The sequence below is a fragment of the Siniperca chuatsi genome, linkage group LG8, assembly GCF_020085105.1.
Source record: "Siniperca chuatsi isolate FFG_IHB_CAS linkage group LG8, ASM2008510v1, whole genome shotgun sequence".
In the NCBI taxonomy this organism is placed as follows: Eukaryota; Metazoa; Chordata; class Actinopteri; order Centrarchiformes; family Sinipercidae; genus Siniperca; species Siniperca chuatsi.
The window spans coordinates 11,038,293-11,060,780 of NC_058049.1; the positions used below are offsets into that span (position 1 = coordinate 11,038,293).

The following is a 22,488-nucleotide window of genomic DNA, read 5'->3' on the forward strand; positions in this document are numbered from 1 at the left end:
ATATTAATGCAGAGTTGGAGCCAGCCTCGACTCAAGCTGTTAATTTCCATTTTATCATGACAAATAGAATAGACATCGCTCCATGTGTTATCATGCTGTTTTCAATAACAGTTCTCTGAGTCTCACATCATATTACAGATTGTAAATGTATTACGACAGACCTAAATCTAGTTCAAAATGGAAAACTTGATGCATACTGTTATAGCACACACTCACCTGGTTAATAGATTATTTGTTAATTAATGTTAATTTCAATGTGTATTAAACACAGATGTTGAACTGAAATTAAAAATTGCTAAGAAATGAGTATACATGTCTGTGGTTTTTTGTTCTAGCTTGTTTATTTGGTCATTTTAATTACCAAAAAAGAGACATTTTTATTAGTTAAATATAAAAATATAAATATAAAAAATATAATTTTTTCTTCTGTGACAGTCACCCCTACATTAGTGTTAGTACTGGTAATCTGATTGGTGCAATATCTGTGTGGGTGGGCGCTAAAAATAGTTTGTCAAATCACTTAATTTCCACCGAACCCACTCTTTATACATCCATGGGCCACACAGGCAGTTGAACAGCTGGGGAGCCAACATTGTGAGCCGTTGGTCAGTCCCATCTGTTATTTGAGAATTCTGTACGTTACTCCATGACTCTGTATATTAATTACTCGATAGCAAGAGTTTGTTGATTCAAATCATGTAACGTGCAGAGTGCTGAGGTTACAGGACTACTGTTACAGTGAGTTTTGGCAGTCTGGTCATTTGCCATTACCACATCTGGACTCATGGAAGAAAGACAGCTAACGCTAGCTAGCCCCATCTTTTGTATAATGTGGGACGAACACAACACTGAGTGTGTGAGAGCTGCCAATGACTCAGCAAATGTTGAAATAACATGAAGAAAACGTTAAGTATAGTGGGAACCAGTGCCAATGTTAGCAGCCTAGGCTAACTAGCTTCCGTTTCCCCAGTGGACGCTAGTTATCCTTGGTTGCTAACTTCCACTTTCCAAGTTAAAAACAAACTCAACAGTACAATGGTTCCTTCCAAATGTTGAATGTCATAAAGTGAAGGTTTAAAATCGTGGTGCATAACAAACACTATGTTAGCTTGTTAACGGGGGGGGGGGTCAATCTTTGTAGGCTGTACAGGACTATGAAGTGCTCCGTCAGTAGCTCATCCTGAAAGTTGACGGCTTGTCTAGTAGCAATGTCGGTCCTCAGAAAAAGTAATCCAAGTTCAGTCAAGCGTTGCCAAGGGAAACACCCACCCAAAGGCCTGACGCTTAGAGACTGTTTCCACAAATAAGTCCAAAAATGTTTTTATTTTGAAAAAAATTTAAAAAATCTGCACAATATCTCCAGTATCATTATAGTTTTCCTTACACAAAAAGTGAGGCGAATTAAAATTTTAGTACAACTTTAAAATCTACTTGCGTGGAGTAAAGACAAGGAAACAAAGCAGAGAACATTTAATAGTTTAATTATAAGCTGCTGTATACATTCAGTGATTATTCCGATTTTCATGTTGCCAGAAGCCATGGGTGAGACCAGCAAAACATTCAGCTACAAGATCTAGTTTGTTGTATGCAATTTATCCATTTTCATTCATATTTTTCCACATTGTACATAGTTTACTGCAAAGCAACATAAAACCACATTGCTGATGTGCAACACGGTTCTTCCAAGACCTTAGTTCAATCAAACATGATTCCACCCAGTCTGCTGTGTGATGCTCGTAGGAGGGGAGAGCCCTGTTTATACCACTCTGGTCTCAACCTTATCTTTGACATCAACTGAACACAGATGGCACAGGGTGACAGCAGTGCTGAGCAAAGCTAGACTGAGCGTCCAACTGCCCTCAGCTGAAGCTGAAAAAGTCTTGTTTAAACTTGAATGGGCCCAATAGGAAAACCGACTCATTATTGGAATCCTGTTACCAGCTTGAAGAACACTGGGAGCCTTTCTTTCGCCTCCTTAGATACTAAGATTAAGCAACATCCTGCAATCTTTAAGGTTTTGTTTGCATCTTTTTTGGTTTCTTTTGCTATCTCACTCTAAGCTCATTGAACTGACACACTAATGTTGGTGCTGATATCGCTTTTTTTTGTTGGTTTTTTTTGTGTCTTTTTTACATTTTCTAGTAGCCCACACAGAAACTTGATGGCACAAGAACTGACCAATAAGAAACTCTTTACAACAAGGTAGACTGCAACAGTTACCAGGGATCACACAGTAAACAAAAGATAATCCAAGTTCATTTTGAAAATAAAAAAACAAATCAGGTTCAATATAAAAGCAAAAGACAAATGAACAAAAGCAAGTTAATTTCAAGTATAACTTACTCATAAAATAACTACACAGCATTAAATATTCTCATTATACATTTTTAAATTATTTATAAAATATATTTTGGCATATATGTTTTTTTTTATTTTTGTGTTTGTGTAACAAACGCTACTGTAGCTTCAGTTGAACACCAATGTTTATTTGTTTTTTTCTCTTGAAACAAAACATTAAAGGGATTGTCACATAACAACGGGTTATTAAAAATGATAATAGTAAACCCTATAGAGAGTTTCACATAGCAAGACATGAGTGACGATCCCTTCTATCCTAGCCCCATAGTCAAAAGTCAAAAAAAGTACAAGACCAGAGCACAAAGTTCTAATTTGTGCTCCACTGGCTACAATCAAGGTTGGGCACAGGAGATTTCAAAAGCAGTAAGTCTTTTTTTCATACAACTCAATTTGAACACAAGGATCTGTCTGTCCCACTTCCAGTGTTCAGAGCAGCTGGGCAGATAGCGAGAGTTCATTTAGCTCCATCCTTGATAAAATATAAATACTGTAAAGACCTCATAGTCTGATGACACTAGGATGTCCTCAGGGATGTGCAGAGAAAGTTTCTCTTATTAGTCAGGGAAATGAGCAAATGAGACTGAGAGGCCTCCCTCTCCTCCTGAATGCACTGAAAACTGTTGAAGGAGTAAATTGAGGGTATTTTTAGATGAATCCTGTGAATTGTTGTTTATTATATTGACGGAGCTCACTATACAAAGGAACAAAGAGCGATTTTGGCAGCTAGAACAAACTGCAAAACCAAAGAAGGCAAATATCAGTTTGTCATACAAAAGTAGTTCAAAAGGCATAACTGTACTTGAATGAAGTGGCACCTCAGGTGTCCAAACACGTAGTGTCCTGCTTTGGCACAAGGGCTGGAGAGCTCCTCTGGCCATGTCCATGCAGTCAACAGTAACCTGCCTGTCCACGCATTGCAGACTCATAGAAAGAAAGTGGAACAAAAAGCAAACAAGGAAAAAATACTGCAACTACAACAAAGCCACATCCACTACCTCGGCTTGAGCACACAACTAGCTGCAGCATACTACAGTTCATCATCCTCTGGTTCTTGAATATCGTATACTGCAAATGGGTGTGTCTCTCTACTTCCACAGCCTGACTTTCTTCTGTGTACACACAGCTATTGAGGGGTACATATATGTGAGTTTACACTGTATGTGTGTATGCATGTTGGTGTGTGTCATATAGAAGCTCGCTAAAGCACAATGTCCTTCAGGCGCTTGCTGCTGGGGGATTCCTTGTCTCGGCCATCGTGGAGAAGCGTGTTGATCTCCCTGACAGCTGGCTCACTGTCCTTCCCCTCCGGCTGCCGCAGCAGGCTGTGGTTGGCGATTCGCTCTGCATCGCGGCATTTGAGTGTGTTGTAGGCAGATGACGGCTTGGACACTGGGCTCTTCAGGTGCACAGGGGAAGTGATGGGGCTGGCTGCCTCGCGCCCGTTGCCAGCTTCACGGACAGCCCCTCCATTGGCCTTGGGGCTACACACCTGAGACTCCTGAGTCCGCTTCCCCTTAAACTCTCCCCGTTCCACGTCCTCAGGCCCATCCTTGCCGAAGGTGGCAAAAGTCCTCTTGGTGGTGCCATCCTCGTAGTGGGGCACATCCACTGTGGTGGCCTCAATAGACAAAGCGATGACATTACGGGCGTGCTCGGGTGACTTAGCACGTGCCGGGATTGGAACACGAGGCATCCAACAGCGGTCAGAGTGGCCTAGGATGCGACACTCGTCCTGGCAGTGAAAGCCTTCACTGGGATCTGTGGGGGACAAAGAGAAAACATGATTGTTAGATTTGTCTGTAAAACCAGCTTAATTTTCAACTTTTATGCTCATTAGGTCTCATCATGCTTTCTCTCCCGCATAGCCTTCATTTGATTTAAGTATGTCAAATCTGTTATGAAATAATAGAATAAATAAATGAAAACAATGCTGCATTTTGTTTTAATTAAAACAGCCCAAGTTAAACATTTCTGAATGATTTGCTTTCACTTGCAATGCATTTCTGCATCTGCTCAAGACTGCCGTGCCGTTAACACTACTCACTGATAACTAGAGCTGGATGTTTGGGGCACTTCTAATATGCCAATTAAATTATGTATTGTTAAATCAAAAGTCCATTTGCAGCTCTTGTATAATTGGGTTTTCTGTAGCAACACTAGATGAAAGGCAGGTTTAAACAGTGCAATCAGATATCTCACAGAGAGAGACACCAGACGAGTTGCGATGTTGTTGCCTGTTCATCTCTCTCTCCCTCTCTGTCTCTGTCATCTGGCGCCGAGTTATAAATATGTAATGATGTTTTACGCTGGCGTGAAAAAAAGATTTGCCTGAGTCTGTATAACTGCACTCTTTCGTACTTTGTTGTGTTGGAGGGGAAGGACTCTCAAGACATTTGAAACAACAAAAAAAGTGTCATACTCTCTTAATCTAACTGAAATGCTGTAATTTTGTTTTTCCTGGTTGCTTTAATTCACATATACATACCATCTGACTGCAGCAAGAGCTTGGTGCTAGAAATCGTTACATTATTTCACTTGTCTTCTGAAGATTTAATAAAACCGTTGATCATGATAATACAGATGTATGGTACACACTTGAAAAATTATTCAGCCCTAGAAAACATAATTCCAAAGTCTCTCGATGCCACTGTGCTGTTGCGTTTTCCACCTGCTCCGGTCTTGAGAAAAAACCTGCCACACAGATACGCAATGACACATTTCTGCGCTCCCCTACTGCTTGTTTCACTCCTAGCAAGAGTCATCCTCCATTCCAGAGGCCCAAGGTGACAAGAGGGGATTGTGAGAGGGATTGCCATCGACCCAAATGCATACGCTTACATCTGGCAATCGCAGCTTGACAGATCACCTAATTAAAATCACTAATGATCTGTTTTTCTCTCCTCTTTCCTGCACTCATGAGAGGCACCTCTGCTTAGGCCCTGGGGATCGATATTTAAAGATTGGAGACAGGCTTTTCAGGGGCAGATATGCCAGAGCTGTCTCTCATAAAGTATAATCTGATGAGACTGACAGATAACATGGTGACTAAATGATTGAATGAATGAGTAAAGGGTATCATGAGCTGTTTGAACACAAATATGGGAAGTGGAGTTCTGGAGGAATGATCATGCTTGAAGGCTGAAAGCATGAACGGCAGCACCAAAAATGCAGAGAATGAGTGACCAATGTCCACATGAATGCTTCATAGTGAGACAGAGGCGGCACAGAATTAGCTTCCTTTGATCATGTTTGTGTCTACATGCACACACATACGCACACTGACACACACAGACATGCCATTCTCTCCAATAAAAGCAGATTGATACATCCTCTTCCTTACAAGGGACGGCATTGTAATAGGCATCTCAGACGTAGTCTACAAAAACACAAGTTAACATCTTACAGAAATTCTTTCAGTGTAAAAAATATGAACTTTATGAAAGATCATTACATAATATTATCCACATTGTCCATACAACAGCATGAATAGGCAGTTTTATAAAAATCTCTATACAGTTAAAATCATTTTATGAGGCCGAAAAGTAAGAATGAGCAAACTGAATTTATTTTCCATGAGTTGCACTGCTGTATGTATGTAAATCTGCATGAATGCTGATTGGTCCAAGGGACTGCACTGGCGGCAATCAAGGAGACAAAAGGCAGGAAGCTGGGGATTTTGTTTACAGAGAAGGGATCCAATCAGAATGTAATAATGTAATCACAACAGAGTCTGGTACCTGCTAAAAGTCTTTAGCAGGTACCAGAAATATAATGGAGAGTGATGAATAAAATAAAAAAAAACATGCCCACACACTGGATTAGATTGTACTGTGACAATATTTTTAAAGCCTTTTCAAATCCCATGTCCTTTTTTTAATCCTATGTAACTGGTTTGTCATTAAATGTATTTTGAATTTAACCCTTTTTGATGCAATTTCTTTGATAAAGTGCTAACAATAAAAATGCTTTAGGTCAGTCAATATTTCAGTCATAGCAGCAATGTAAAGTATATTTGGAAATATTATATTTTAGTACATGCTGGCATTAAAGAACTCTCTATGTAATATGCATTTGAAAGTTGTGTCATACATTTCAAACTTGTACACAAATGCTAGACTTTAGCTCTACATTTAGCAATCTGAAAGTACTCCCCAAATCTTGTTTGACATGTTTGACAAAGTAGATCTTTTTCTCCACTGATTAAAGATTTACAAGCATCTTGGTAATGAATGCAATTTCCTCTAAATACTTTGGCTTTTTTCTACAGCCTGAAGCACTTTCTAAAGCATGAAAAGCCTTGAGGCACAAAGAAATATACACAAGTTGTATGCTCTCTACTTAGCAGTACATGCATATGCAGTGAATGCCATTTTCTCTCCTTTCCTTCAGGGGTCTATGGGAGAGCAACTGGGTTGTAAATGACATTGTTATGAAAGCCAAATGCTATTAACACTCACACATCCTGCTTCTGCTCAGAGCTTCATAAAACGCAGATGTTGCTCTAAAAGACCCACAAAAAATGGAAGAGACCAAATTGAAATAAAAAAAGCGACAGGCCATCGACCTCTAACAAAACACAATCTCCTCCTATTCCAAAAAACGAGCAAACTGTAATTGTAAGAGATGAATTAATGGCTTTTACAGTGGTACTTAGGTTTGGAAGCCAACAAGTACAGAATAGAAGACAGTGAAGACACCTCCTGCTGTGAATGTGTATTCAAAGTCATCAGGAAAATAAGCTTGCCAATCAGTTCGAGGAACAGACATAAAGTACAGAGCAGAGCAGGATGTCATTGAGAACATTTCCTATCTACGATTTAATACCTATTAATTACTGAGGGAGGTCCATCGGGAAGTGGAGGCTGCCTGTGTTTTTTAGTGTTCAACATGTAAAATACAAACAGTCTAATGGTAGTGGAGGCAAAAAACTACATGTATCAAGGAGCACAGCACTGCTATCAAATCAGACATACTGCGCTTTAATACTGAATTAATGTCCAAAGACTGGCACTGGGGAACACTTTAAATTATGTATGTAATGATGCGCATGGCATTGGAATACAATAAATATTGCCACTTCAAATACAAAAGCCAACCTCTCCTGATAATGCTGGCCAAGTTTTTGTGTTTGTAGTCACCTGGAATAGCATCACTTTGCATCAGCACAGGGAGAAAACCCACACATTCCCTGCCATTTCATCTTGCACCTGCAGCCTGCCAGCAAGCCGATTCAATCCTGTCTGTTTCCCTCAATCAGATGAAGGCATTTTAACTTCAAGTTACAGCAGACAGATCTTCAGCTTCAGCATGGGGATCCCACAACCTGACAAACCCACTCCTCAATCTACCCTTGTGCACCGCATATAATGATCCCTTCAAGTCATACAGCTGGAGGTGCTATTTGTTTGTTGCTAATGTAGCAAAAATAGAGGAATCAGCAAAAGACTAAAATCCCCTGACACAAAAGGGAAGGGATGTGTTCACTGAAAGAGGCAACTCCCCCCAAAAAACTCCCTGAGCTTTCGCCAGCTATTTTGCGTCCTGTTTGGCTAACACATGGAGCCTGGCTTGGAAAACAAAGGCGCTTTTCCCTCCAAAAGTAGCGCACACAGCCTCAAGGTGGAAAACAATGATGTAATCCTATAAAATGTGTGTAAGCAGCAACAAGAAACAGAAGGCCAGATTGGAGGGCCAGAGACAGGACTGAGTTGATGTGAACCCAGATTCAGGTGACAAAATCTCCATCCTGTATTTCTTAGTTTAACTGGAGCCACAAGGCGATGGGAACTTGCAGTATGACACAATTCAGTCAGTTTGGTTTTACAGCATGATGAACCCTAAAAAGAATTTGGAACAACAGTGTGGCATGATAAATCATTTTATAAAGAATGTCTGCCACTTTTGGCTTAAACTACTTTTTTTGTATTTCCTTTGTAAGCTGACATTTTTGTTGTAGCAGTAACAACAAATGTCCTGGATCTGTTTGTCATATGAAAATAGACAATCCTAAACAGACAGCCAGACAGTGTAATGTAGATGCTACTTAGATGTAGCTGTTATGAAAGAAAATAATTTAGAACAATTTAAACCAAGATATGCTTTACTTGTGGCTTGCATTTATGATTTGCTTTGATTTCCCGTGCTTTCCTCACTGTCTTTGATATTAAACCCTTTCAGAATGCTGTGACAAAGCTATCAAATATAGCCTATCTGTAGTCTGAAAAGACAATTATTCAGCTGTTGAAAGAGCAAACAGCAACTCTGACATTATGCTTTGTGTTTCTTTTCATTGCTGTGTGAGAGGACTGGTATTAAATCCAAAAGAATTCAATCTACAGAAAGTTGAATAAATGTGACCGCGGTTGTGGTGACCCTTTTTGAGGACAGCCTGGGAGCCTACACTCCCTACCATGTCTGAGTGGTGTACAGAAGGATTTCATTTGCTGCTAAAATGCCGCCCACTTTTCTGCTCTCATCTTGGTGTATCTTTGACAGTGAGATGGCTGTTTTCTAATTGCTCTCCATATTAATTTTCCATCCTGGCAGTCACATGGCAAAGATTGATTAAATCTAAATTGTTACTACAGCGTCTTGATGGAGCCTGTGATGCAGAAGCTGATGGAAGTATCACAGGGGGAGGAAAAATTCAATATGGCACCAGCACTATGGCATAGAGGATGACTGTCTGTGGTTGGTTGGCGCTCCAAAGCACGCTTGAGACCTAACAGGCTTTGGCCCTACCTGATCCTAACACTGGGGACGGAGCTTAACATCTAGTCTGCCCTAACTACAGCAGAGGGCAGTTCTACAGCCAGCTGAGGCTGAGACTTGGCCAAGCAGCCTCCTACACTACTCACCAGGGAGAGTCCAAGCACTGCTGTCATCCCAGCCAGCCAATTCAGTCTGTGGGCCATAAATCAGCCTGGAGGCCTGGCTCCTGCGGGAGCGGCAAGATGGAGTGTGATGGTCTTGTTTTTACAAACAGTAGAGGGGCACCCTTACTGCGCCACGCAAGCCATCATTCTCTACACAGCATCGAGTCCTCTCCTTCTCCCCACAGCATCTGGTTCAGTCACATCAAGCTACCCCCCCCGACACCCCCAGATTCATCCCTCGCAGCTCCCAGCACAAGCCCATCCTTTACGCTTCTCCTCCTTCTGTCCTCCTCTTTCATCTCATCAGTACTGCTGTCTCACGTACACTGGTGTAATTAAATAAATCCTTCACCCAAAAATCTCTTCCTCTCATTTCTATCTGTCTGACCAGATTTCCTTTTACTCTCTCAGTCAAATATTAATTGTCGAGGAAATTAGACTCACTGGGTAGCGTTGTTAGTACTGTCGTACGGCTAGTGGAGCCAGGGGTTCATGTGGCCCTGGTTCTATTTCTGAGCATTAGTACCAGTCAATTTATCAAGAACAAATTCACTGTCTAATCCATCCAGCACTGCAGAGAGCGTCTGACAGTTTGTCACTTCCACCAGGCCTGCCTCTATCCACCCAAAAGCTGATCCAAAGGGCAAGTTAACTCCATTTTGAGCCAGTCTTACAGTTGAATTCTTTATACGCATTTGTCAATAATTGTTTTAAAAGCTAGCAGCAATTCAAGCCAAATTCTGCAAATGTTTACTTCCACTGTTTGTGTTCCCCCCTCTCGCTGCTGGCCCATCCAGCCCAGCCTGTACATGCTACAGCAGGTCCTGGTATAAAGAATGAATTTCCAAACTGGTGTTGACAAACAATGCACTAGCTTCTAAATTGGTACAAACAGCATCTGTTTAACAGCTGTGTAACAGCAGCGGGAGGAAAAAAAGCAATCTCTACGCTGTTTTATAAATCACTATGTCATCGCAGAGCACTGTTTTGTTCAAAAGCAGGACCACTAGCCAATGGACTGCTTGATGTAGTGGAAACAATGCGAGTTGGTTGTCATGATGACATACATGAGTGGGCTGGTTTCAATGCCCCAGCAACAAATACTATTTTACTGAAAAGATTCCCTCACCTTTTGTGCCCTGCTCCTACCATCACTGCCTCCTAGAGGTTGCAGTGTCTCAGTTTTCTAGAAGTATTACCCTTGGCTTCTATCATGACATATGCAATGCTTGGAGGGGCAGGATTTACAGTAGTCAGATCTGTAGGTTTTAAGACCATAATTCATGCCCTTGTTTTCACACACTACATGAGCCAGTGACTGTTTAACTCTCTCAACAGGCACTCTGGGCTGGATTTAACCCAGGCAGAAAGGCACAAAGTCTGGCTGCATAAGGCTGAACTTGGATAAACAAAAAAAAAAGAGGTTGCAGAGAGGTTCTCAAGATTGGCAACAGCACCAGAACAACACGCTTATGTGTCCACAAAATATCAGAAAGCCTCTGGGAGTCATGTCTGCCTGAACAGAGCCCAACTACAACCACTTCAACCACACTGCCAATCCGGCAGCATGCAGAGACTTGAAAAAGGCGTTTTTCCTGTGTGAGTCCCTTACTGGACACAGAAATACAGATCATTATGCTGGAAAAGTAACAACAGATCAAACAGATTCTGTTGAGGTTTTACTGTTTGTGTCAAATCACTGTGCTGAAATAAATAAGTTTACAGCCTAGTACAAAAAACGGTTTTGGTCTGTGAGAGGGGTGAATTTTTTTTTAGAATTTACCGGTATAAATTATATTAAGGCTTAAAGTTATGCATAATTAAGGACGTGGTCACTTTGAGTGACAGGTGGGTGCCCTATCAGGTGGCTTGCCGCTAGGTGGTTCATCAACCATGCTTCATTCGGCCCGCCTCAGCTCCGCCTCTTTGCCCATTTTGGGATTAGCTGGAGTCAGGCGCTGCCAAGATGGCGACGGCTGGAGCCACTGGAGCCTCCCACTTTGAGCTTCACAACTGCTCTTCATAAACCTATGGGCGATGTCATGGACACTACGTCCATGTTTTATACAATCTATGTGTAAAAATAAAGCACTTGGCTAAAACATCATTGTTTCAGTTACACTTTTATTTGACAAAGTCACATGTACAAAAATAACCAAAAACCAATGAGTAAATGGTGTTGGAAAATTAAGTAATATTTTTCTTGTGAATGCATTATGACGATGGTCATTAAGTGTATTTTGGTTAAATGTTTGGGTTTATATACATAGAGCTAATAACGACAAATTGTAAAAGAACTTGTAATCCGTGCTTTCCTCTGCTAGATAATGATGCCAACCATATCGCTGTCATTGGAACAAGAAATCAGCTTAATAAGTTTGTGGTAGTAAATTAGATACTTTTGTGGCCATATATAACATTTGCAAGAAAAACTAATCAGGGATGTAATTCAGTGATGAATTTCATCAGAGAAAATTCATCTTTGGGTTAGAAGTATTTTAAAGGGATAATTATTTTAAAATATGAAAGATACAGGATGAAAAAGAATGCAATTAAAGTCTAAATGAAATTGCAACTTGAGCTCATTTTACTCACATAATTTGATTTCTTCCAGTTAAAATAGGATATTGTGGGGAAACATCATGCAGGGATGAATCATTTAAAAGTGTCTGAAAGGCAAATGGGAGAGAATGGTAATTTTATTTGATTGAAGATAATAAACAGATAATATAATCTACAGTAAGTAAGCTTTGAAATGATTGTTTCATTAATATAATGCAGGATACCTTTGACTCTTTCATAGGTATTTTGTTGCTTTCATGGTCTGAAGCAGATTGTTATTTAAATACCCTTCTTAAAAATAAAAACAATTATTCAAACTGATTACATAATAAGTGTATCCTAAATAAAATATTGCACCTAATACTTACTTTCCAGCTTTGTATTCATTTTTGATCAAGGTAGAAGTTCGAAGTATTGCATTGTACTGTGTGTGAATACTATAATGACACAGCAAATGTCACCCTTGTCAATTCTCCGCGTCCAAATTGCCCTTCTAATGATGGGCTTCAAATTAACCTGTGTTCTGGTGCTTCAGGCCCACAGCAACACTACAATGCACTCCCAAAACTCAGCTCAGCAGGCCCCTGGCGTCCCAGTTGCAGACCTGCTAGCCAGCCAGCCACCCAGCCAGACCGCCTGCCTGCCTGCCTCTGTCTACTTGGCTCGTTTCCTCTACAATGCATCGGCAGAGGACATCTTTAAATACACTGGAACAAATGCAGCATTTCTGTGTTTAAGCTTGACCGAGCTAGCAAGCTAATTTCCTCCTAAACCCTTGAGTCTGGGAGAAGCAAGGGGGACAGAAACAGACTCTTAATTTACATCTGTGAATGGGGCTGGGGGGTAGAGGAAAGCTATACAGGGAGCAGGGATGGAGAGGGGAAGTTGAATTAGCTATGGATTGTGATCACAGATGTCAAAACTGTGAGGAAAAAACAGTTCTTATGTCAGGTGAGTCACTAAAGTCACTTTATTTAATTCCTAAACCAGGAGTGACAATTAGACATCCCTTAACTGCATCTATAGCTGTGTTATCAGCTGGAATAAATCCCTATTACACAAGTGTGAGTTTTTAGCAATTCTAATGGGCAGGAGAGAAAATACAAACTGCAAATTTCACGGAAATATAACACTGGATGATGGAAAACAATAGTTTGTGTGGCATGGATCTATTCCTTAATAAACAAGAGGTGCATGACAAATTAAAGATGTTTCACCAACTACAAGATTTCTATTTGTGAATCCAGGTTTTAATCTCCACTGTCAAAAACACAACTAATCTGTCTAACTAATAAGTGTGGGGAAATAGATTTATGATTTAATGGTTTTGAACAATCTATAACCCATAAACATCCTAGAGTAAGAAACCATTATATTCTCACATTTGCCATATAGAGACATTTCTCATAGTTTTACTCTTTTGATTCTTTTTTTCTTTCTCAAGTGCAATTTATATTAACTGTCTGAAATAAACACAATACTTCAGCGCCAGTGTCCAGCTCCAAACAAAAGAGGACGGTACACCGGGCAGCATACCAATATCTTAGCATTTCCTCTCTCTCTCTGAACTTCAGCTTTGTCTCAAAGAGTGGCCTTACATAATTAATATAATGTGGCTTCTCATTCAGTCATGTTCACTTTGTGTCAGCCAGGACTATGTGTTTTATATTCCATTTTATCTTGTTGCAGAAGCACCATGGTCCCTATGTCTCTCATTTTCTGTTTTTTCTTCCTTTAAAAAAATCAACTTGTCCCTTTTCCCAACAATTTTAACAACCTCTGGAAGTAGGACACTGTAACATGGTGAGTGTGGTGGTATGTAAGTGTGATGGACAGGTCTAGCTCAGTGTGTGGAAACATATACAGTAAGAGGGGGTGGGCCACATTGGGATACACGATCATGGTTTGAAAAGACAGTCCCCCTGTTTCCCACTGAACCAGATTGAGAGTGTCACTCAGGGATGAGCAGCACATAAAAGAAATAAGGAAAACACAGTGATGCCCTTGCTGTGTGGAGATGCATTAGATTTATACCTACTGGGCAGAGGAGAAGCAAGAGAGACCCTTTTTCTAACCCTTTCTATTTCCCTGTCACAAAGGCCATTCTGTTTGGCATCTGGGAGGCATGCTGATTCTCTCCCAGGTTCTCCATTATTCACCACAGTGAGGTCTGCACCATGACACCACTTAATATCAGACAGTCAGAACCAATGTCCGTAGCATTAGCCACCCACCAGCCAGTGCTACACTATATAAAGGATTGTCAGCACTGAGGCAGTCCATGAGAAGAGCTGCAGCTCGTATCTAAGACACACAGATTGAAATGGAGGTAGGAGACTGGTCTGAAGAAAAGAGAAGGAACTAATAGGCACATCTTCTCTGATTTGAGGAACATGACTATAGCATACCTAAGGATGATGGTAGGGGTCTGACACAGTGGTAGTAATTGGATTTTTCAAGCCCTCTGCCCACTCATGATAACATGCTGAGCTGTGACATGAAAAGTCCTTATGTGTGGCAAGGGAGCAAGGTGCAGCAGAGTGGAAGTGACAGGTGTCAAAGATCCAATTCCCTCGCTCCTCTCGCTCCTCGAGTTCCTTTTCTCTGGAGACAGCTGAGGAACAACCTGCTTTATGGTTAAGCCAAACACCAAGCTTGACATTCAGTTGCAAATCCAAGCTAGTTAAACCTATGTAGAGTGCAGAGGAGGAGGAGGAGGAGGAGGAGGAGGAGGGGGAGGAGGAGGGAGGGTGGGTCGGTGGGTGGGGGGCTGGCATCACTGTGAATATAGGAGGTCACGGCCTGATTGCTTGCTTTATTTATTTTCTGATGCTAATGTGAGCTGAATACAGAAGGAGCGCAGGATTTCTACGGCGTGCCAGAGAACACACAAAAGAGCCTGAGACCCCCCACTGCAGATCTTCTAGATGTTGGGGGATAGTGCAGTGTCTGGCCACAGTTCCCTCTCTGTCCTCTGCATGCATTCTGGCCTCATCTTTAATGAGGGTTGCATGAGAACAGGCACATCATTAAAAAGAGTCATTCTGAGACTTTCCTGTCTGCCATTAAACTTAACAGCCGACCTCTCCCATTACCTTTTATCCTCCCCTTCAAGGAGGTGGGGGACAGCGGGGTTTGAAAAGTCACATTTGGATGGCAAGATGCATCCATTGGGTGAATTCTGTGCCTTAACAGTAAAGCCTCCTGGAATTAACCAAAATGTTGTTGTTGTTTTTTTGCATACTATGCACACTATAACCATATCACTGTAAATAAGCAGATTAATGTAACAGTTACTGTATTATTTATATGGTTCACACTAACCTGATTTTACATGATATATGAATGTGATATAATAATTAGCGTAATGTACAGAAAGATGTGTGGTATACTAAAGGAAACATCTTATTAGCAACACGATACAAAAACAGAAGGCCTTTGTGGATAATGTTTTTAATGTTGATGAATTTACTTTAATTTGATTATCCACCACCGCCAGCTACACCACAATGTAGAAATACCATCCTGTTCAGCTCTCACCCACGAACAGAGTAAAAACACGCAGAAATCCGACTACAGTGTGCAAATATCACAGTCGTTTTTGATTGACTAATAAACTCAATGTGGTGTTCTGGTCATGCGCGTTACAATTTTGATCTTTATTCAACTAAAATAATGTGTTTCCTTAATCTGAATTACTAGAGTGCATGTTAATTCATTGAATAAGGAACAGACAGAGCACAGAGGTTTAAAAGAGTGGGAGGTTCTTGAATATGAAGACATGTTGAAAAACAAAATCCAAGCAAGGTCTTGTGGAGACCGGTGGCCAAGAAAAGGTTGGGGGATGCTTCCTGGGTCCACACACACGGACACCTCAGCAAGCAGGTCCCTCCTCTCTGTTACTGTGCCTTCACTCTCTCATCAATAGTTTATAATCTGGGTCACTAGCAGCCACAACGTGCCTCCCACTATTGAGACCTACTCCAAAATGTTGAATTACAACATAGTGAGCTCATCCCTGCAAGGTCATCTAGAGGACAGTGAGGGAACACGGACACTAATTGGTGAATGAAAGATAGTAATGATAGAGGTGATTTGGATGACTTCTCTTTAGCCTCTGTTTAACTTCTACTGAGTACAAATCCAAAGAGCTCATTCTGCCACGCTATATTTTACAGTATATGCATGGTCTCTGCCAGAGAAATTCTGCATTTCAATGGCTATAAAATGTTACAGAATAAATCATTCTCACTGAATATAAATGAGCAGAGCAAAATATGGAAATATTATAGCAGTATGCCTGAGGTAGTAACCTTTTGTTGCCACAACTGAGGAGGACGTTACATATTCCTGCTACATATTCCATCTGAGTTATAATGTTGTCAGGAGAAACAAGGTGATGAGAACTAAGATAAAAACCAGAGGGGAGATGACAAAGGCATTTGGGGGAGACAATGAAATGAAAGAAAAATAGAATGTAGGAAACCTAAAATGGATTAAAGAGGATGGAGGTATAGTGATTTTCCCACAGAAAGGAAGTAATAGGGGTTAAAAAGAAAGAAATGCACATTGCGGCAGCACAGAGGACCCCCCTCTCTCTCTTCCTCCCTTACCCCAGCTGCAGTGATAAATGTCTCTTTGTATTCTGGACAGAAAACTGCGGGCTACAATGTACTTGTCAGAAGACAGCTGATTTTCCCCTTAAACAGAGCAGAGTATATTCTTAATCTTTCCTTTCACAGAGGGAGAAGATAAAACAAATGCCTGGTGCCAAGACACATAATGCCTAGAAAATCTGTCCCCATTCACTACACGTTTGTGTGGCGTGTAGCTACGAACGCACTCCTGTGTGTACAATGTATGTGTCTGCAGCAGATGTAGCTATAGCATGTGCAACTGCATGCTATTTGTACTTTTCCTAAATTTCAGAGCATCGTTAATCCCCGTAGTATAGCAATGGTTCCACTATGCAGGCTCATAAATGGGAGTCAGTGCTACAGGTAATGGAGCTGATTATAGCTATCTGGGCTACGGGCCAGCTGCCAGACTCTGCCCTGCCTGGAGGGAGCACAGGCCGCCTGGTGTCTGATATCCTGGGATCCCTGTAATACAAGCCTTGCTTTGGCAGTCACTCTGTGCCCACTTCCAGCCACACACTGAGGCTCCTTTGAGTTAGTCTATGTATATAGTATGTCTTCATCAGCTTGTTTACTCCACATGGTATCAGTCTATAGTCATACCATTTCAGCAACAAGGCTGTGGTAAGTCATGCTTTCGTAAAGGTGTATTAGGGACTCTTGAGAGGAGCTCATGTTGTCACCAGAGTATCAGGATTGGGTCTGGAGTTGTATTAGCTGCTATTTTCTGTCCTGGGGGAAGAGTGGTTCTAGTGGCCAACTTTACTGTTACGCACACAAACTACATTCCTGACACGACAGACAACAATGACTAATCAGTTGTCCTACAAATGACACACAAAAATACGTAGTTTCTCCATTCCCTCTAGAATGTCATGTAGAAGCGTTTTCTGATACGACGCCCCTATTGACAGGACGACATTATTTGTCTGTGCCTTCCAAAACCGTTACAAATAAATCTGTTTTATGATGTGACAACACTATGGTTGAGGTTTAGTTAAGTACAAACACGACTTGGTTAGGTTTAGGGAGAGATCATTGTTTGGGTTTAAATTACATTTGCAATTAGAACCACTTGGTTGAAGTTAGGGAACAATCTTGGTCATGGTTAAAAGACACCAACTGTCGGTAGGAAACGGGAAACAAACAGCAGTCAAGTGTCCAACGTTTCTACCCCGACCTCCTCCCTCTACAGACTTTGTCGTTTTATAACAACGTCACATGACTTCCTCCTTTGCTCTCGTCATATTTAGGAAGGCTGCTAGAGGGCTTTGTCACTTGAACGCAAACACATGTCATTTTGGGGCACTTGCTGAAACGACCAATGCTGTCATTTTCTGTTGGAGGACAGTCTCTTTAACTGTTACTTCATATGTAAAATTTCAAGACATGCAACGACACATCAAATGAAAACCTGCATCAATTTTTCCAAAGGAAAACAATTATTGGCCATAGCTTCATTGTCTGTTTCACTGTCACGATATGGGTGCGTGAGACAGCCTCTGCACTTGCACTGTTTGTGGGTGGGAAGAACGTAAATAAAGAACACCATGGCAGAGGAGACTTTGTTAACCTCTCATTATGTTGAATTTACATCCCATGAAGACAAGATTATGTAAAATGTAAATTGAGTTCAGATTAGAATCCATGGCAGCAAGCCCACATCACACTGGAGGTACAAGATCCTCGTCCCATTAAAGATACAGTAATGGTCTAAACTGCCAAACAGACTGAGATACATTTGTGGGCAGCAAGAATCACTGAAAGGTGATTTAAGTGTCGTACGGACAGGGACCTCTAGAGAGTGACTATTAAGAAACGTAATAAGTAAACAATCTAATTTAAATGATCTTACTAAGATTACTAAGTAATTATTATAAGTAGCACATGTCCATTAGGTGTGTGTGATTTAAGTACAAAAATAGGGCTGCAGTACAGCCCTCTGTTTTAACCCACAGTCTTATTACTGTTTGCTCTGTATTGCACTGGAGAAGGGGTTGTGCCCACGCAGTGACCTCAAAGAATTAAAAACACAATAGTGCGGTTAGGAAAAATGGCTGCTGCCTCGGTTCCTCAGACGAGAACTAGAATCAATCGGAGCTACAAAGGCGAGTAGACTGGAGAGAATGCTATAGCTCTGCTACTTGAATTTCACTCTATTTCCCCCAAACCATAGTATTTCTCCCTTGTGCCTTCTCTTTATCTTTCTCCCTCTCCCTCTCTCTCACACACACACACACTCCATATACTGTGTACACACTCTCAGACAGATTTAAAATTCAGGTACTCTCTCCTCTCTCATTAATACACACTCGGCCCCCATCAACTTCAGCACATTACCTGTTCTTAATCTCCTTCCCTCTGTCTGGGATCATCCTGATCCCCCTGTTTTCCCATCTGCTGTCGATTGGGGCCCAGCTTGGCTAGGTGTTCAACAAACAACTGTGATTCACTTGGTTTCTGCAGAGATTATTAACACACCTAGCATGCCACAGCATCATGAATAAGCAATGGAGATCCGGAGCCCTATTTTCTCACAGTGTCTGTGTTTCCTCCCTCTCTCTCTGTCTCTTTCGCTCTCTCTCTTGCCCTGCCGCGTTGTGAACTGAATGCCAGGATTGTCTAGAAAATGAGCTGTCAGTGGAGGGCCTGCAATGAGATACATCAGGCTCATTGTAAGCCCTAGAAAATAATGAACTATTCCCATTTCTCTCTCTGATATGTTCAATACGCTATCCATGACAAGTGCAGAGAGATAAGCAGTCCCCTCTTGAGCTGATTAAATACACTGGGTATATTCAGGAGAGCTTTGGCAGAATGAGGGTTCAGGGGATGCCATTATAGTATTATAACATTACTATATGTTTTCAGTCTGAGCTGGAGAAGAAGACCTTTTTCATGCATTTTTGTTTGTGTCTGTGTTAGTGTGTGCAATTGAGGAAGAGCAGCTAGAGGCGATACTTGTAAAAACTTAACAGAGAATCAAAACATGTCAAGTTTGTTTAAGGCCTTCTTCACATCTCTTAACTTATTCCCTCTTGGAATTAACTAAAGAACTAAAGGGATGGGCTCGCACATGATTTTTAAAGAATTTGTTGGTTTACTTATGCGAGTACTGCAAACAAACACTACCAAGAGGCCACAGCCAATTTTTTAAATTTAGAACAGACATAAAAGCAGTGTAGTTTGTGCAGAAACAGGCTTGCTTTACACAGGGAGATATGTAAAAACAAAGAGAGAGAGAGAGAGAGAAATAATTCACATCTTCCCTTTAAGTGACAGAGGTCTCTCGTCTATTTTACCAGGTGCAAAGCCAATAATGGTCAGCTCTGTTTTATTATATTAGGTGTAATTTCAATAAGACAAAGCCAGAGACCTCACTGAGTCACACAATTTCACTCAGCGATATGAGCACGATAAAAAAGATAATCACAGATGGACACAGCTTGAAATGACATTTTATTTCCTTATACTTCCTCAAGTCTTTACATCTCAGAGGCAAAATCTGCATCTTGGTTGTTCCTTACAGACATCACCACACCTGCTTGCAAGCATTCTCTGGTGTATTTTGAGCATGCAGTGTGTGTGCACTCCATCTTCCTTAATGCTTGTATTGCACTGAGCTCTTTGTCACTGTCAGCCATTTTACCTCCACCACGGGTTCCACATTAGATTAGGCAAATCCAAATCAAAATGGATGGTCCCAGTATGGAGTTTGTATGTTAATCTAATCATAAAATATCATAAAGCAACATGTGTTGTTGCCAGCCCGAATCACAAAAAGAGTTTTGATGCTTAATTCAATCAAATGTTGTTTGAGAATCAGTCAAATCCTCAGGCACATTCACAGAGTTATCTTGGAGTGAGAGAATGAAAAAAAATCACTCCTACCTGTCAGAGAGATTGTTTCCTCTTTTTATTTTCTGTCGCTAAGACTGCTTACTAGACTCATCTCTCCATCTCTGTCTCCCTCACACACAGACTCTCTCCCCCCTCTCGTGTTGTCAGCACAGCCCTGTTCCTGTTGCCTTCCTGATTCTGACACCTGTCAGCATTTTCGTCAGTAGATCAGAGAACTGCAAACTAGAAATGTTCCCGTGTTGAATTTAGGGCAAGTTTGCAGCAGGAACATGTGAGGTGCTTTTACTCTTTCTTTAATTCAACAGGGGAAGGGAACTGCTTGACTGGCACAAAGTTGGGAGATGTGGGTTGGAGATGTCTGCAGTCAGTAGATGGAAACAGATGAGAAAGACATATGAAGGGAGAGAGAAAGAGAGAGAAAAAAGGTGGGGGGAGTTGAAATCAATTAGGAACAGTGAAACCCTGCGGATCTGCTGATGGAAGAAGGGAATATGGAGAAGTCTGCGGCCCACGGATGGGGCTTCCATTCCTGGGCTCCAGCTTCAGGCACACACCCATAGGGAGCTAACAGATAGATGAGAGATATTCTCCAGAGGTGGAGGCCAAGGAATATGTCAGAAATAAAAGAGGCCTGTTCCCTGCTCTGGCTAATTGAGCAGTCTTGGATCCCTTTGAGTCTAATAAGCCAACAGGAAGGGATTTTTTTTTTTTGAAGAACACTTACATATTGACCTGGTAATAATTCCAAAACCAAGACCACAAACCTCTAAACCCACACATTGGACACTGTGAAACAACATCATGCTCTCCCTTTACCTCCTGCAGAGATAACTCGAGAGATTTAACAATACATGAATCCTAATCCTTAATCCATCCATATCCGGGGGGAATTAAAGTGTGAGCTATGACAATCAAAGGAAGTAAAAAAAATAGATTTAGCTCTCTTTGTCACTAGCACCCTCAGAGTCTGTTCCCTTGCTTCTCCCCGGACACTAATGGTTCTACAGAGCCAAAGCTAGCATGTCGCACATTTCAACCAAATCTTCACAGACATGCCTATAAAGATAAAGAAGAATTCATTTTATATAGCTCTTCTTCTCAGTTTATAGTTATGGTGATATTATCCATTTTTATTCTATTGGCAGATATGAGGGAGCCATTACATGTTAAAGATAGCCCTTCCTTTATAGATTTTAAGGGATTTAATGTAATTTGTTCTTCAGATACTTCCCTAATCTAATCCACTGGGTGAGGATATTTCAGGTCAGGTTTTCAAAAAGAGCACACACGCCTCTTTAGATTCTTGGCAGGGATTCAACAAAGAGGCATTCGCTCAGATTTAAGTCTGAAATCTCTTCACAAGCACTTCACTGAAAGTTACCTTGGTAGTAGCTGGTGCAGGAATAATGAATAGCATTGTTGAAATTGCATCGCAGAAAAAAAGAGCATAACTCTGATGGACAAAAGCCAAATATCAAACTCCTAAATTGACACAGAAAGAAAAAATGCCAAAGCTGGGTTAGTTAGCAGCTGAATCTCCTCACACAAATGGATTCCCACATGAAAGCCTACAAGATGATGGGGATGCAGAGTCTTTGTGTAAAGGTAACAGCTTGTCTCCTGGGCAAACAACACCTTTACATGGCGCTGGGAATGGTAAACATTTGCACTGTAAAAGCCTGAGAGTTTAACCCTTCCTCCTTCCCCCTTCCAGCTTCCTTTTGTTCTCAGCACTTATCAACACAAGAAAACAGAACAATAAAACACAAAAAACAAGGCTCTTCTATCCTCAGCTTGTGTGTGTTGTTGTCCTTTGGCAATTGCAGTCTCTCAACTTGTTCTCTGCTTTAGCTGGCAGGAGAGGTGCACTACACAACAGAGTTGCTCCCAGAAGACATTTAAGCAGCGGGTGTTTAGTGAACATGCCTATTTGTTTTCTGACAATTCCCTCCATTCACTCAATAGAACTAGCAGATAGTGTCCATTTTTGTCAATTAAGACAGATGAGCTCAAAGTAAAACCACATCATCACATGACTGTAACCACTGCGCTTCTCATATTATACAAACCTCAACTGTTCTATTTCTGCCTTTGCACTCAAGTCAGCTTGCACAGAGGAATGTGAAACAGGGAAAAGAGGAAAAGTGTTTTCCTGAGGAGCCACAGAAAAATATGATGATGTAAAATCCTCATAC

The 22,488-nt window shown here is 41.1% G+C and overlaps 1 protein-coding gene across 8 annotated transcripts in view; it reads right to left on the reverse strand.

Moving 5' to 3' along the window:
- Nucleotides 1-1,465: 1,465 nt before the first annotated feature.
- pcdh19 (protocadherin 19) overlaps nucleotides 1,466-22,488 on the reverse strand; it is a 54,301-nt gene continuing 33,278 nt past the window's right edge. For all 8 annotated transcript variants that reach the window (XM_044204951.1, XM_044204953.1, XM_044204952.1 and 5 more), the window contains exon 5: nucleotides 1,466-4,116. In XM_044204951.1, the coding sequence (XP_044060886.1) occupies nucleotides 3,557-4,116 (560 nt within the window). In that variant the 3' untranslated portion in view covers nucleotides 1,466-3,556. The remainder of the gene's footprint in view (nucleotides 4,117-22,488) is intronic.